Below are 16775 nucleotides of genomic sequence, written 5' to 3' on the forward strand. Positions count from 1 at the left end.
GAGGTACACCCCCCCCCCCAGCGTTCCCCCAGAAAAACAGCACTGGTTATTCCATCTGAAAAGAAATTGCTATTTCTGACTTCATTCCGAACATTTTAGCAGGATGTCACAAATTCCGCTTGGAAATTCATTTAGTTGGTAAAATTAGAGTTCCGTCCTTGAGTAGTAGTAGTAGTATTATAGTACTTTCCCGTTTGGTTTACGAGTTAATTTGTAATTTTCGTTGTATCTGTAAACGTTCCTGTATGCCTGCTACCATGGGCGTAATGAAGAAAATTATACAAATGCGGCGATGTTATCGAAACTCATCTCTTAAACCACTTTAACGTGAATGTCCCTTTGAATATCTGTTAGTACAAAATACAGGCGACATAGAGCTGTAATTCTTCAAGCATCTTGTAATTTAACCACCGTAACTTCTCCATACTTCACTGACTATGGTGCGTTCTGCTATTACTCTGTGAACCAGCTAATTCTAGAAGACGAAGATGACTGCAATCTAAGACGCCATCACCATCAAGAATACCTGAAAAATTTATCAACACAATGTTATTTACAAAAGTAATCAACAAATTGGAACCGAGAACTATTTTGTGCACATGACATTATCGATTCATCGTAATATACATGATAGGTTTCGATCACAGAGTATGGTTTCGATAGTGGAGTAGTAATCATAGCAAAGCTAGCGGCCTAGTAAACAGTGCGAGAAGAGCTGGAGTGCTATGTAGGTAGTTACTGAGCGTATAATTAAGGCCCACGCAAGAAAGTTATTGAATTTAGAATTCGACCCTCAGCGATATGGAAATATTCGGTGTGTCATTGCTGAACTGTGTTTTTTGTTGTTCATTTTTGTGGAGGATGTGATCATTCGTGTATTGTCGTGTAACAGAAATCTTACATGAATGATGCCATCACTAAGAAAGAAAGTGGTAGGCTTTATAAGGCAACTATCAGTTAATACTCAGCAAGAAAATGTAACCTGTGAAAAATATCAACAGTCAGATTCTCCTGGAAGTTGTTTCATTCACCGCTATTTAAGTGGGTAAGTGCATATTTCATGAGCGCATATAGTTCTTTCAAAAAGCCCATGGTTAGTGTGTGTTACATTACACAGGGTTCAGAAGTATGTAAAGACAAAATTCTAACTGGTATAAAGAATAGTACTGAATCTCTTAAAGTGCTTTCCAAACGTAGATGAAAAATAAAAACCCATCTGTGTCACGCCAGCTAAAAGCTCTTGTTTGGAGAGGGAGAGAGAGTATCTGCCCAATAATCGGCGCACTCATATTTTTATTTTAGCAGTAATGATGGTGTAAATCATGTTTATTATTTTCAAGTGTGCGTAATGTCATGTATATGTTGCATGCGTTTGATAGTAAATATTTACATTGTGTAGGTACGAACGAGTATTAATTGTGTACTAAAAGTTGAACTTAATACCCTCTTTTCGATTTCCATGATTATATGAGCGACATTACTTCGTTCAACCAGGCTTCATGAACTGAAAATCTATACATCGTCGTAGAGAATTGATTTTTAAGTACCCAGTCATGACAGTTACCTGTGGCTTTATTTGCGGAGGACTGTGTCCAGACAGACCCGTTCTGTAGTCTCACGTGTTTTGCAACCAATAAATCGTTCGTACTTCCATCAAACGATGCAATCAACTTCAGTAAACCTAAGAACTTCTCATGTGTACAGTACAAAGAAAAGTGAAGAATTCACCCGTGTTTGCTATCACAGTCTAAAGCATTTTACGCCCAATATAAAAAATGTATGAAACATGTAGTATGCAGTTTGAATTATTTATGTACCTCCTGCTTTATTTATCCAGTTATTAGTAAATAATAGAGCTGCCAGTTCTGGCACTCAAAAAAAGTTTCGAGTCCTCCTCATCTTCCCATTACTTTTATTTTTTATTAACACAGTTTCAGAAACTGTTAGTTGCATTTTGGTTTATTTGTTTCAGTCATGATGTTCGTTCAGACGAACCTGTCATTCTCCATGGGCGAAACCCTCATGAACTTCCAGTTCGGTCCTTGGGTTCTGTTGTGAAAGGAGTTGAGACAGTATTTGCAGCTGTGACAGGACCAGATGGTGGATTGACGACTGTCAACAGGCGTCAGAGGCATTTGTCAGCTAGTGATCCAGATGTTGACTACATTGATATTCACGATCAACAAGCAGAGCACGACCGTTCCACAGGTACCATTTAAAGATATTCTTCCCTTTCTTAATTTGAACTGTACAGACATAATTGTCAAGTGAATGTGAAATACTATTATTACCATGTATAGTGTTAGCTGCAGAAGCATTGTAGAATATTCAGGTTCACCCCCCTACTGTTGACTTATTTTTTTAGGCAACACAAAGGTATTCAGATCTGTTGCTCACTTAATTGCATCTAGCCTACCTAATTGGTGATGAGTGTTCTGTTTGTCTGATGGATAGGACTGTGATGCTTATTTATGGCTGTGTTACAAGGGTTGGGTACCAGTATGTGCATGACTAAAGACATCAGTCAAAGGCTATGCATCATTCTTCTAGGTATCATAAACAGCAGTTGTTTTTGTTATCCTCTTCAGTCTGGAGACTCATTAACAGAAGTCATGTGTAAGAGCAGCCTGTCAGAGCCTGCCTATCTTTCACAAACTTACAAAACATAAATTAATTATTTTTGATAAAATGAAACCATAGCCACTCTGAAAAGTGAAATGTCAGAGAAATCTGATAAATTTCTAAGGTCTGTCCGGGATGAGATTTTTGTTGTAATAAATTTCATTCTCCATGTCTTAGATGTATTAATTTGGAATGATAAGCACTGCCGGAACCTTTAAGCTACACACTCATATCTACAAATCAAAGTCCACAGAAAGACATAATGGCACAAAGTCACTAATGCACACAAATGACTGTATGGGAAAAGACAGGATGCCTGGTATGAGTGCTTCGTACTAAACAAGCTTCATGTATTGGGAGAATGGATGCAGGGCTATTTTTGGTGAGCCAGTACAAATGCTCACTTGAAGAAGGTCGTACACCCCTTCTTTGTGGGTTTCCAGAACATGTCTATCAGTAGGATCATAGGGCAGTCACAGGTATTGCAGAAAGTGTGTGTCAGCAGGCCAACAACCCTGTTTATGTGAAATAAATTCATATTTGTATGGCTGTTTTGGTGTAGTCATTCTGAACCTATTGTTGCTTGGTAACAAACTTTTTGTAGTATAGGCAAAGTGCACTACAGCATCCCTGGCTCTTCCGTTGCATGCTGCAGTTCCAAATTCATTATTGTTGAACATATTCAGTGAGGTGGTAGTGTAGAATAGCCAATGGGAGTAACTCATGAAATTTGCTGTCTTAGTTTGTCAGAAATATTTCACTGTTCCAAAGAATATGTTGCGGTGTTGGAGGTGCTGGCTAGGGTGGGACATGAGAGCAGAGCTTATCAGAGATATTTGTAGTGCTTTTTGTCAGTAATATTACACGTTTTCCCTACAGTAAATTAATATTTAGTAGGTGGGGTTTAGGGTGGGACCTAATAACTCACATTAAATTGCTGGGTCAATCCATGTCAAGTGGACCAGCACTGATCACTTGTCAATCTCTGGGTGAATCCCAAACGTTTAGTGGACTCAAATATATTTTTATTTTTTTTTATTGTTCATCATTTAGAAATGGCAGCCATTTTTGTTTCAGGCCATAAGCATTTTTTTCACACTTACACACATGTGCCTTTTTTAAATGATTGAGAAGTGGGTTCCGCTAGGCCTTTGAAATAACATGCATTTAGTTCAGCACCCACTGCTTTACAAATTGAGACCATTAGCACTTAAATGGGCGTATTCGCTAATCTATTTTTAATATCTCGGCATTAATTGCTCAGCCGAAATATTTTTTGTGCTGTTGCATTATATAGTGCAGTTACTTTTTGTCAAGTATCAATGCTCAGAAGCTTACACCTATGAAAAACACTGAAAAAACATTATTTATTTTTTTTTTGACCTGCAATGTTTAAGGGACCAGATAAAAATCTGAGAAATAAACATGTAATAGACCTTTAGAATATCAAACTTAAGTAGAAATTTCAACTTTGAGACTCTGTTGGAAGCTATGCAAAAAAACTACAAGTGTGGGTTGTTGTGGTTGGCAGGAGAGCCAACCATATTGCTAAAGGAGGCCGAAATGCACGCGTCTCAGCTCACGCAGGCTGGCGTGAGGTCTGGAACATGACAAGGGAATTAGAATTGAGAAAAACGGGCGTAGCTGGTGGAATACTTAACTTTAATCCATTAATGACGAACGTCGCTCTGGACGCTACATGATTTACAATATCAATAGAAACTGATCATGGCGCCTTGCTAGGTCGTAGCAAATAACGTAGCTGGAGGCTATACTAACTATCGTCTCGGCAAATGAGAGCGTATAAGTCAGTGAACCATCGCTAGCAAAGTCGGCTGTACCACTGGGACAAGTGCTAGGAAGTCTCTCTAGACCTGCCGTGTGGCGGCACTCGGTCTGCAATCACTGATAGTGGCGACATGCGGGTCCAACGTATACTAACGGATCTCGGCCAATTTAAAGGCTACCACCTAGCAAGTGTGGCATCTGGCTGTGACACCACATGGGTCATAAATGTTTTTTAATATCTGCAATTCTTGGCTAATGGAGTAAAGTATATCAATTTTAATATTTCTGTGATTACTTGTTATTTCTTATTGAAAATGAGCCAACTAATTATATTATGTTGTTCTCATCTCATTTCTTTTTATTACTTTGTTAATTGAACATTTGAGAAATTTCTCCACTCAGTTTGAGCATTAGATTAAAAGTTCACCCAATGACAGTTGTAAAATCTAGGAGACGCGGCTTCTTCAGTATGTTTTTAGCTAGCATTCAAAATTGGTCCTTCTCAACTTTTTTAAACAAGTTCCTTGGTCCTGGTGGATGGTAAAATTTAACATACACGTCTTGGTTTTGACAATTAATATTATTAACTTCAGCAGCCCCCCACTGTTCATTGTAAACCATTGCATCCTTATTTTGAGGTGTCACTGGTACAGGTTTTTCATATGGTTGATGATGTCGAGTGCCTTTAATCTTCTGACAAGTATTAAATCTTTCCTTCAATGCGGTGGTGTGAAGTCCTCGTATTTACTCACAGTTTACAAAAACATGGGTGATTCCTTTCAGGTGTTATATAGAAGTTTTATGTCACAAAGGTGCACGAGTGTGCAATTTTTAGATTTTTATCTGATCCCCTAACAAAGATATCACAGGCCAAAAAATGAAAAATAAAGGAAATCAGTTTTTCCAAATAGTGTATCTTTCTCACCATTGATGCTTGATGAAAATTAATGCTACTATATTGTGTAATAGCACAAAAAAATATTACGACTGAGAGAGATTAATTCTTCTTTAGAAAACTACTGTTAGTAAATGGAGTTTTTTAAATTTGTGACCAGCAGGTTTGAGCTATTAAAAACACATTAAGGAATACACTCAGGCACATAATAATGGTTTTAATTTTTAGAACAGTGTGTGCTGAACTAAATTTTTTCTACTTCAAAGGGTTAGGGCAACCCATTACTAGATAATTAAAAAAATAAACAGCAGATGCTTGGACATGTGAAAAAATGCTTGTGACCTGGAACAAAAATGGCTGCCATTTCTAAATGATAAACAATAAAAAATTAAAAATATTTTTGAGTCCACTAAACGTAGGAAATTCACCCAGCAATACCAAAGTTTTCTGAGATGATTAAGCAACCAATTACTATTTTTCCTGGACCACTTGACATGCAATGACTCTGCTGTGAGTGAAACAAAACACCTGCTAACATCATTTATTATACATAAGAAATTGTGAGTGAATAATGTGATTGGGTACCCACATTCCACTTGTGATTCGTCATGTTCAGTTCCCGTCAGCCATCACATGAATGGTTATCAACAGTAATGGGCAATGGAAAAGCCATGGAAACCATATATGCATCTTTACCTGGAGTTCTGTGACATGTGGAAAGGTGATTTATTTACTGCAAGTGAAGCAAGGAATATGAACAAGCATAAAACATGCATTGATAGGTGGCTTAAGAGTACAAAGGGGCTGTCCATGTGCTGCCAACTAATTTTTTGTATGTTTGTCTGTTCCCACCCTCCCTCAACCAATTAATTTACTTCCGACTGGCCGGAATGAATCGTTGAAGACTGCCCTATCTCATGACTATCTTACAGCCAACAGATGTTTCATGTCTAATAAAGAGCATAAATGCCGGCCGGTGTGGCCAAGCAGTTCTAGGCACTAAAATCTGGAACCGCGCGACCACTATGGTCGCAGGTTCGAATCCTGCCTCAGGCATGGATGTTTGTGATGTCCTTAGGTTATTCAGCTTTATGTAGTTCTAAGTTCTACGGGACTGATGACCTCAGGTGTTAAGTCTCATAGTTCTCAAAGCCATTTGAACCATTTTTGAATTTACTTCCACTCCCAGTGCTAGTATTTAAAGGTTGCCATAACATTGAAAACTAATACATGTAAAGAAAATCCTATCATTGTTATGTCAGTGACTACATAAAGTGCTGCTCTTCATTCTTGACAACAGATGCTGGTTCTGTCTATAATAACCATAGTGTCAAGGAGATGGTAAACCTTAATCTTCGTTTTTGTGAGTGCTGGAATGATGAAAAGGACTTAGCCAATATCCTTCCCTGTCATTTCATTATCCAGACTTGCTCTTCGTTTGTAATGACCTTGTCAACATGTATTTGGACCTCAACCTTTCTTCCTTCTAATATTCACCTCATGTTCTATTAAAATCATGTATTTTGAAAAAAAAAAAAACTGGAAAAAATGAAATTGGTCGTCTTGTATAGCCTCTGTGGACTGAAGACCAAATAGTGGCAGGGGATTGGTCTTTCCCACAAGAACACTACAGCCCGTGTACTGTATTACTAAAACTCAGTTTCCTGTCAAACATTTCAGTGCAACATTCATTGATTTGCATGGATTCTTTCGATGGGCATTTCTTCCATATTTTGTATTTTCTAATTTTGTTTTCTGTATATTGTCAACACATGTATTGCAAAATAAACACTTTTCAGGCATGTTTGTGCACTGCTTCACAACAAATTGGAAAGACACTGTGGAAGGGCTTGGTAAAACAGCCTGTTGCTAATCTTAGTGACACAGTGAAGTGGAGGGAGTGGGTACTCACCTACTCATTCTTCAGTTTGGAGACAGATTATGTTGTTGTTTTTTCTGTTGTTGGTGTCTTCAGTTCAAAGACTGGTTTGCTGCAGCTCTCCATACTTATATATCATGTCCAAGCCTCTTCATGTCAGTGTACCTGCTGCAGCCTATATCCTTCTGAATCTACTTACTGTATTCGTTCTTGGTCTTCTCCTACAATTTTTACCTCCACACGCTTCCCTACATTATTAAATTTGTGATCTGTTGTGGTCTCAGAATTTGTCCTACCAACTGATCCCTTCTTCTGGCCAGGTTATGTCACATATTTCTTTTCTCCCCAATTCTATTCAGTATCTCTTCATTAGTTATGTGAACTACCCATCTAATCTTCAGCATTCTTCTGTAGCACCACATTTCACAAGTTTTTTGTCTAAACTGTTAATCATCCATGATTCACTTCTTACTCCTTACAAATACTTCCTGACACGTAAATCTATATTCAATATTAAGAAATTTCTCTTCTTTAGAAACATTTTTCTTGTCATTGCCAGTCCACATTTTATATCCTCTCTATTTCGGCCAGCATTAGTTATTTTGCTGCCCCAACTGCAAAACTCATCTATATATGTCTCATATCCTCACTTAATTCCCTCAGCACTACCTGATTTAATTAGAGTGCATTTAATTATCCTTGTCTTGCTTTTGTTGATGATCCTCTTATAGCCTCCTTTCAAGACGATGTCCATTCCGTTCAATGCTATAAATGTCGGTTTGCCTTTCCTTAATCTATGTTCTGTGAGAAGTTGTAGGGTCAGTGTTGCCTCAGGTGTTCCTGCATTTCTCTGGAGTCCAAAATTATCTTCCCTGAGGTTGAATTCTACCAGTTTTCCCATTCTTCTGCAAGGAATTTGTATTGTAATTTTGCAACCATGACTTGTTAAACTGGTAGTTTGGTAATTTTCACACCTATCAGCACCTGCATTTTTTGGAACTGGAACTATTATATTCTTCTTGAAGCCTGAGACTGTTTCATCTGTCTTGCAACCCTGCTCACCAGATGGGAAATTTTTGTCATGGCTAGTTCTCCCAAGGCCAACAGCAGTTCTAACAGAATGTTGTCTACTCCTGGGGCCTTGTTTCGATTTAAGACTTTGGGTGCTTTCTCAAATTCTTCACACAGTATCATATCTCCCATCTCCTCTTCTTCTATGTCCTCTTCCATCTCCATAATATTGCCCTCAAGTACATCTCGATTGTGTAGGCCCTCTACATACTCTTTTCACATTTCTGCTTTCCCGTCTTTACTTTAAAACGAGCAGTTGAGTTCTGAACTCACTGTGCAAATTTCATGCAGCTTTTGTGAAGCTTCTGCTATTGGCTGGCGATGATGTAACCTATAGGCAGCATGTGAATTGCACACTGTTTAACCTGTCAGAGTGTACGATAGTGGTTACCACGAGAAACCTGTGGGGCTATCAGCACCAGCCATAGGGGTGAACACTATAACCTTTCTCTGTTTGTTAATGCCATATACAATAGTACTGTTTATTTATACTACAGTCTTTCTGTATCCTATTTCAAGACCATATGTAATAGTACAGTTTATAACTTTTCTGTTTCTACCCTTGCAGGGCCAAGAAATTCTGAAGATGGCTTGTATATAAGCCGAAACCGATCAATAAAGAAATATTAAATCAATCTCAACTACTCATTTTAATGTAAATATAGCATCAGGTCTCTGTTCTCCACAGTCTGTTTCATCTAAATTTTATTTCCCTTCTTTGCTTAGGACTGGTTTTCCAGCTGAGCTCTTGATAGTCACACAGGTGATTCTATTTTCTCCAAAGGTGACTGTAATTTTCCTGTAAGCCGGTCATGTCAACAGATAGCTACTTACCATAAAGAAGACACATCAGGCTGCAGGCAGGCATATTTAAGAGACTTGCATATAGCTTTTGGCCACAGCCATAGTCAGTACACACACACACACACACACACACACACACACACACACACACACACACACTTTTCCTCTAGCCATTCCTGCTTAGCTATTTTGCACTTTCTTTCACTCTCATATTTTACACCTTTGTATTGCCTTTCGCCTGCTTCATTTACCACATTTTTATATTTTCATATTTTTTAAATTAAATTTAGTAGCTCTTGTGTTACCCAAGAATTTCTACTATCTTTCATCTTTTTATCTACTTGAACCTCTGCTGCCTTCACTATTTCATCTCTCAAAGGTAGCTATTCTTCTTCTACTGTATTCCTTTCCCCCGTTCTTGTCAGTCATTCCCTAATGCTCCCTCTAAAACACTCTACAACCTGTGATTCTTTCAGTTTATCCAAGTCCCATCCCCTTAAATTCCTAATTTTTCACAGTTTATTCAGTTTACTCTACAGGTCATAACCAATAAATTGTCGCCAGAGCCAACATCTACCCCTGGAAATGTCTTGCAATCTAAAATCTGGGTACAAAATTTCTGTCCTGCCACTATACAATCAACCTGAAACTCCCTCTACCAGGCTGTTCTTTACGTCTGCCGCCACCGACATTCTGCTTATGTCATCTGCTCCGATTCTCTGAGCGCCATCCAGAGCCTCAGTGATCCGTATCCGGTTCACCCTTTCGTGCACCGGATCCAACGCTCTCTTCAACAGCTGGTGGACGACGGGTCTCCAGTTAGCTTTATGTGGGTTCCTGGCCATGTCGGTATCCCTGGGAACGAAGCTGCAGATGCCGCGGCCAAGGCTGCGGTCCTCCAGCCTCGGACGGCTTCCTGTTGTGTCCCTTCATCAGATTGTAGCACGGTCATTTGTCGGCGCATTTTATCGCTGTGGCATGCCGATTGGGCTGCACTTACGGACAACAAGCTTCAGACCTTGAAACCTCTTCCCGCAGCTTGGATGTCCTCCTCACGTCCTCGGCGGGAGAAGGTCGTTTTGGCCCGGCTACGAATTGTACACTGCCAGTTCAGCCATCGCCATCTGCTGACGGCAGTGCCGGCGCCGTTCTGTCCATGTGGGCAATTGCTGACGGTCCGCCACATTTTAACGTCCTGTCTGGATTTTACTACGCTGTGTCTTGATCTTGGCCTGCCATGTACTCTGGATGCCATTTTAGCGAATGACCCAGGAGCTGCTGCTCGCGTTCTTCGTTTTATCAACTTGACACACCTGTCTAAGGACGTTTGATTATGCTGTATTTTTTTTAATCCTATGCCTGTTAATACGTCTTTTATAGTGTTGTCCATTTTAGTTACTGTTTTAACCTTGTTCCTCACAGTACATTCCTAAATTAGTCAGGGCGCTACTGACCATTGTAGTTGTGCGCCCTAAAACCACAAAAAAAACAACAACCTGAAACTTTCAGGTGTCTCCAGGTCTCTTCCATGTATATAACCTTATTTCATGGTTCCTAAACCAAGTGTCAGCTATGATTAAATTATGCTCTGTGCTAAATCCTGCCAGTTGGCTTCCTCTTTCATTCCTTCCCCCAGTTCATGTTCACCTACTGTTTTCCCTTCTCTTCATTTTCCTACTGCCGAATTTGAGTCCCCATGAGAATTAAATTTTTGTCTCCATTAACTGTCTGAATAATTTCTTTTATCTCATCATATGTTACTTCAATCTCTCCATCTGCAGAGCTAGTTGCCGTATAAACTTGTACTACTGAAATGGTTGTGGGCTTCTTGTCTGTCTTGGCTACAGTAATTCATTCAGTATGCTGTTCATAGTAGCTTATCCACATTCCTATTTTTTAATGAATTATTAAACCTACTCCTGCATTACCTCTATTTGGTTTTGTATTTATAACCCTGTACTCATCTGACCAGAAGTCCTGTTCTTCCTGCCACCGAACTTCGCAAACTCCCTCTATATCTAACTTTAACCTATCCATTTCCCTTTTTAAATTTTCTAACCCACCTACCTGATTAAGGAATCTGACATTCCACGTTCCTGTCGATAGAATGCCAGTTTTGTTTCTCCTGATAACATCCTCTTCAGTAGTCTCCACCTGAAAATCTGAATGGGGGACTATATTTACCTCCAGAATATTTTACTCAAGGGGATGCCATCGTCATCTAACTGTACAGTAGAACTACATAACCGTGGGGAAAAAATTACAGCTGTAGTTTCCCCTTGTGTTCAGCCATTTGCAGTACCAGCACAGCAGGGCCATTTAGGTTGTGGTTACAAGGCTAGATCAGTCAATTGTCCAGACTGTTGCCCCTGCAACTGTTGCAGAAGCTGCTGCTGCCGCTGCCCCTCTCAAAGAACCACATGTTTATCTGACCTCTCAACAGATACTTCTCCATTGTGGTTGTACCCATGGTATGGCTATCTGTGTCCGTGAGGCACACAAAGCTCCCCCACCAACAATAAGGTCCATGGTTCAAAAGGGGAGGGCGGGGGGAGACAGACTGTATGGAACAAGTTTAACATCTTAGAAACACACTCAAGGAAAAGTATATTGTCATCTCTGCAGCTCAACTTGAATTTCCGATATTGTCAGTCATTGTGAGTTATAATGATGACTCCACACAACTTTATAATACCTGAGGACTGTGATCTTGGAAAAACTTGATCAGTTTTTCTCTGTGTGTACCATTTCAAAATTTATTACATTCAGTCACCTACAAGAAGCCCCAAATTTATGTAAATCTTTTTGATCCTTTCAATGATTCTCATGAGAGAACAGAAGACCATAATTTGAATGACGATCTGCACTTTATACGCCTACTGGCATCTAAAGAATCATTTAGATTTTCTGTAGGTTGCACTTGCTTTAAAATTCATTCCTGTGACATGCCTGCAACATTCCTATTGTTATGTTTGTTTTAATGGGTATTCTCTGTGTAAAATCGTGTATGTAGCTGTACTTGACGGCAAATTTATGATCCAGTAGAGTATTTTCTTAGGTTAGTGAACTATACAGCAGATGACATCACATCTTAATGAGTTTTCCATAGGATGGATGCAGATGTTGTTCCTGTTGCTAGTAGCACTGGTATTAAAATGACATTTATATGTGTTTTCATGTCATGACATGACACACAATGCTGAATGTAAAATTCCAAGAAACAACGTCTAGAAGTGGTATCAGTTCGGATGTCCATCTACATCTGTAAATCATTTCAAACTGCCTGACATAATTTAATATTTATTATACTACATGTTAAGGTTTTTTACCATCCTATTTGTGGATGGATCGTGGAAATTGTGATGGCTTATACACCTGTGTGTGCCCTGTTTTAGCGTACTTTCATATTTATGATACCTGTACACCAATATTCCTTCATTTTCGAAATGGATTCTTGGAATTTTCTGATTAGCTTTTCTCGAGATATTGGACATATTTTTCAAAGTGTAAGGAACTCGTCAATGTTTCTGTTCCACACTCAAATGAGGTAGATAAATCTGCAATCATTCATCCTGCCCTTCTTTTTATGTATATGCTTGATGTTCTCTACTAGTCCAACCCAACATGGATCCCACACACTGGAGTAGAATTACACTATAGACCATACTAGTATTTTGTAAACAATTTCCCTTGTAAACAATCTGCAGTTCCCTGTATCTTACAAATAAAGAGAAACCTTTTACCTGTGACTGAGCATAGTGATTCTTTCACTTCAGTCTTCAGACATTGTCATACTCTGGTGTTTATATGCCAAGGCTAATTCATTTATTGTGTAGTCAGAGCATAATGTTACTGCAGAGTTCCATATGATTGTGAAGGCACTGGATCAGATGAGGCCGCCTCGAGGCAAACAGTTTTTAGTCTGCTCTGATTGCCTTAGCGCCTTACAATTTTTGCAGCTTATGTACACAGTAGAGAAAATGGTCTGGTTCCTACACGGTCAACTGGACTCCCATCAGAAGTGGGAGAAGTAGGTACTGGAGAATGAGGGAATTTTGGGAAATGTGCAAGCAAACCAAGCTGACAATGAGACCTGCAGGAAACATGCATTGAGACAATGTGCCATTCCCCCTGCAAGCTGTCATTTCATTGTTGTGTGAGAAATCCACACAATTGTTGCAGAAGAAGAGGCAGTTGGTGGAGCCAACTATCTGGCCATGGCATACCTCATGCTGGTAACTCAAATGGAATGACGTGATCCTGACCCACCTCTGAACTAGCTACTAACCCCTCACACGTCTTCTTACTGCAACGAGGCATGGGATATGCAAATCACTGTAAGCCACATTTTAACTGAGTGGCAGAAGCAGGATTTTGATGGGAATCTGTCCTCTATAAATGTGGTCCAGGTTTTAAAATTTTGTGGTGTGTCTGGACTCCAGCTCGTACTTTTTATTCTGGTGATCAGCCAGCCACAGGTCTCTCCTGTATTATTTTAATACTTCCCCCATTTTTTTCTGTTTGCCATCAGTTCCCTTTCTAGCACCCTATATATATATATATAGTGTGTGTGTGGCCAGAAGAATGCAAGAGAGAACACAGTGAATGTATGAAGAGAATTTGGGATGAACAAAGAAAGAAGAAGAAATCTTTACTACTCAAGTTCAGTCACTCTCTCAAAAGGGAATAATCGAAGAGAGAGAGAGAGAGAGAGAGAGAGAGAGAGAGAGACACAGACACACACACACACACACACACACACACACACACACACACAAGTAGTCAAGATTTCTTCTTCGTTCTTCCCAAATTCTCTTCATACGTTCACTGTGTTCTCTCTTGTGTTCTTCCGACCATCTTTTTCCTGTTCTGTTCTCTGCATTTCTTGTTTAAGTGTGTGTTTCTTTATGATGTTTCTAAACTGTTCTCTACTGTTTATGTTGTCTTGTGCTGTCCCCAGTTCTTCAATGTCTTCTTGTGCTTCAGTGATCCACTTTGTCTTGTTTTTGTTTACTATCTCAAAGATTTGTCTTGGGACCGAGCAAGGTGGCGCAGTGGTTAGACACTGGACTCGCATTTGGGAGGACGATGGTTCAATCCCGTGTCTGGCCATCCTGATTTAGATTTTCCGTGATTTTTCTAAATCGCTCCAGGCAAATGCCGGGATGGTTCCTTTCAAAGGGCATGACCGTGTTCCTTCCCCGTCCTTCCCTAATCCGATGAGACCGATGACCTCGCTGTCTGATCTCCTTCCCCAAACCAACCAACCAACCAATTTGTCTTGGGAGCCTGCTTTTATTCATCCTGCTGATATGTCCATAAAATTTCATCCTTCTCTTTCTAATGGTGTCTGTTAGTGTTTCTATGTCTTCGTAAATCTCTAGGTAGCCTCTTCATCCAAATTCCTCCTCGAAACACTGGTCCATATATTTTCCTCGGAACTTTTCTTTCCTGCTTTTCAATCTCTCTGATCTTTGTATGACCATGAATCACTGTAGTTTCTGCAGCATAAAGTGCTTCTGGTAGGGCTACTGTGTTGTAATGCCTTAGTTTCTTATTGACAGAAATAGATTTCTTATTATAGTGATTCCAATTGAGCTTATATCCTTTTTGTAATCTGGAGATTCCATCTTTATTGGCTATTGAGTTCAGTCCTGATGGTTGGATTATCTCTCCCAGATGTATGAAGTGGGCAACTTGTGTCACTTTCCTGTATTGAGTATTGTCCACCATGTCATGTACATAAAACATGAACATTATTCTCCCAAAATGATTTCCCAGGAGCATAACTAAAATTACCACTCTTTTTGTTGAGGACAGTTTGTTCAGAACAGTGTGCTTTATCCTGTCTTTCAGGAAGTTTTCAGTAAATTTTCAAGCCTAATTAGATGCCCTACCAGTAAAGAATTTAATTCCTATGTATAAAACAGCTACAAACATCTGATTGGATTGCAAATAAGTTGATGTGTTAAATAATTGACATTAAGGATGTAAGTGAGAAAAGGTTTGAAATTAGTCTGGGTAATTTGCATACCATTTTAAGCAGAAACTAATTTTTCACGCAGCTAAAGGTTTATGATCTCCCACTATGTGTTGTGCAATGATGTAACCTTGCAGGTACATTCAGTTGTATATGTGGGCATTGTCTGCAAACTGTGTTGTGAATAGAGTTGCTAGTGAAAAATTAAGAAATTTGAAATTATGTTGGAAGCTCTCACTCTCAAATAGTGAATGAATAGAGTCCAGATGTTTGCGCACCATCAGCTATGCTGCCTCAAAACACACACACACACACACACACACACACACACACACACACACACACACACACACACAGTTTCTGACTACAATACTTCTGACTACAATACTTGACTACAATACTGACTACAATACTTGTTTTATTACATTAAACTTTTAACATAAGGGTATAATGGTTGATGACTATACTATAACAGTATTTTCAATTCAACCAATAATTACATGACATATTGAAAATAAAATTTTTGTTGCCCTCTGCTACTGGCAGCGTGTTCCAGTATAGTCGCTTAGCAATGTAGATATGGATGCATTTTCAAATTAGATCTTCATATGGTGTTGATTAAAAAGTTTGTTGGGAGTCTAATACATTTGTATGTATGTGTTTTTATGTATCATAACTCTTGGAATATAGCCTGCAGAGAGTGCTATTTGGATTGTTTGTTAACAAAGGTTTTGAGAGCCCTACACATTGCTGTGGAAAAGGTCAGTCTGATTAAGGTAGGCCATTTTTAGAATTCAGAATGTTTTCCATAATTCTGCCACAGGCAGGGGAAGTACAGCAAGATGGTAGTTCTTTAAATCATTTCTATTGTCTTCTTTTGTAAATGGATGTAACTTCTTTTTTCTGTAATTGTTGGGGACAGTCATCTGTATTAAATTATGATTAGGACTAGAACTAATTCATTTGAAAATTCTTCATAGGTCCTATCAGGGACACCATTGGGCTCCAGGGTCTTATTTACTTTTAGCAATTTGTGCTGCATTTCACTGCTAATAATGGTTATCTTTGCAGCAGTATGTCGGTTGACTCCTTGATTTTCTTTTGCAAAACTACATTTGCTACAGGAGTCAAAATTTTGTTTTCATTTTTCTTCCCTGTTATCATAAGGGAAATTAATTTTTGTTCAAAGACTTTTCTTGTATAGAGGACACACTTTTCATAAGGTTTGGGGAGATCCTGCAATGGGCTATTAGTACAGTAGCTGTTGATGGTTTCCGACTTGGTTCTTCTGGTAGACGGTTTAGATATATTTGTGCAACACGAGGGATGTTTTCCTATATTTCTATATTTAATTCTCCTGTTAGATTTATTTGTTGCAAGGGCTTGATCAGCTATTAATTTAAATTTCAGTTACAGTTAAGTACATTGACTGCCCAATTTATTGAGCCCGTGTCTCAGAAATTAGGGAAACAACCCTCCTTCTCTATTTTTCTGAACATCTATACTTTCCTTCTTGTTTCTGTAGCCATTTGTACCTTGTGGTCATTGTTGCCACAACTGCATCATGATTTGTGATCCCAGTCTCCATGTGAACGTTCTAATAGATGTCATTTGTGTTTGTTGTCAAGAAATGTATTTCCATCAAGGGTGGCTTTACCAGCTGCCTATTTGGTGTCATTTTCCAGCAAAAACTGTAGAACAGTTCCACAGTGTGTTCTATAACACCAACTGTGAAA

At 39.0% G+C, this 16775-nt stretch overlaps 1 protein-coding gene across 1 annotated transcript in view; it reads left to right on the forward strand.

The window, feature by feature from the left end:
- The first annotated feature begins 650 nt into the window (after window positions 1–650).
- Window positions 651–16775, forward strand: part of LOC126298447 (PP2C-like domain-containing protein CG9801) — a 45580-nt gene continuing 29455 nt past the window's right edge. Inside the window, exons 1-2 of the mRNA XM_049989777.1 lie at window positions 651–1045; window positions 1973–2208. Of these exons, the coding sequence (XP_049845734.1) occupies window positions 906–1045; window positions 1973–2208 (376 nt within the window). The 5' untranslated portion in view covers window positions 651–905. The remainder of the gene's footprint in view (window positions 1046–1972; window positions 2209–16775) is intronic.

This window comes from Schistocerca gregaria, chromosome X (assembly GCF_023897955.1).
Source record: "Schistocerca gregaria isolate iqSchGreg1 chromosome X, iqSchGreg1.2, whole genome shotgun sequence".
Lineage (NCBI taxonomy): Eukaryota > Metazoa > Arthropoda > Insecta > Orthoptera > Acrididae > Schistocerca > Schistocerca gregaria.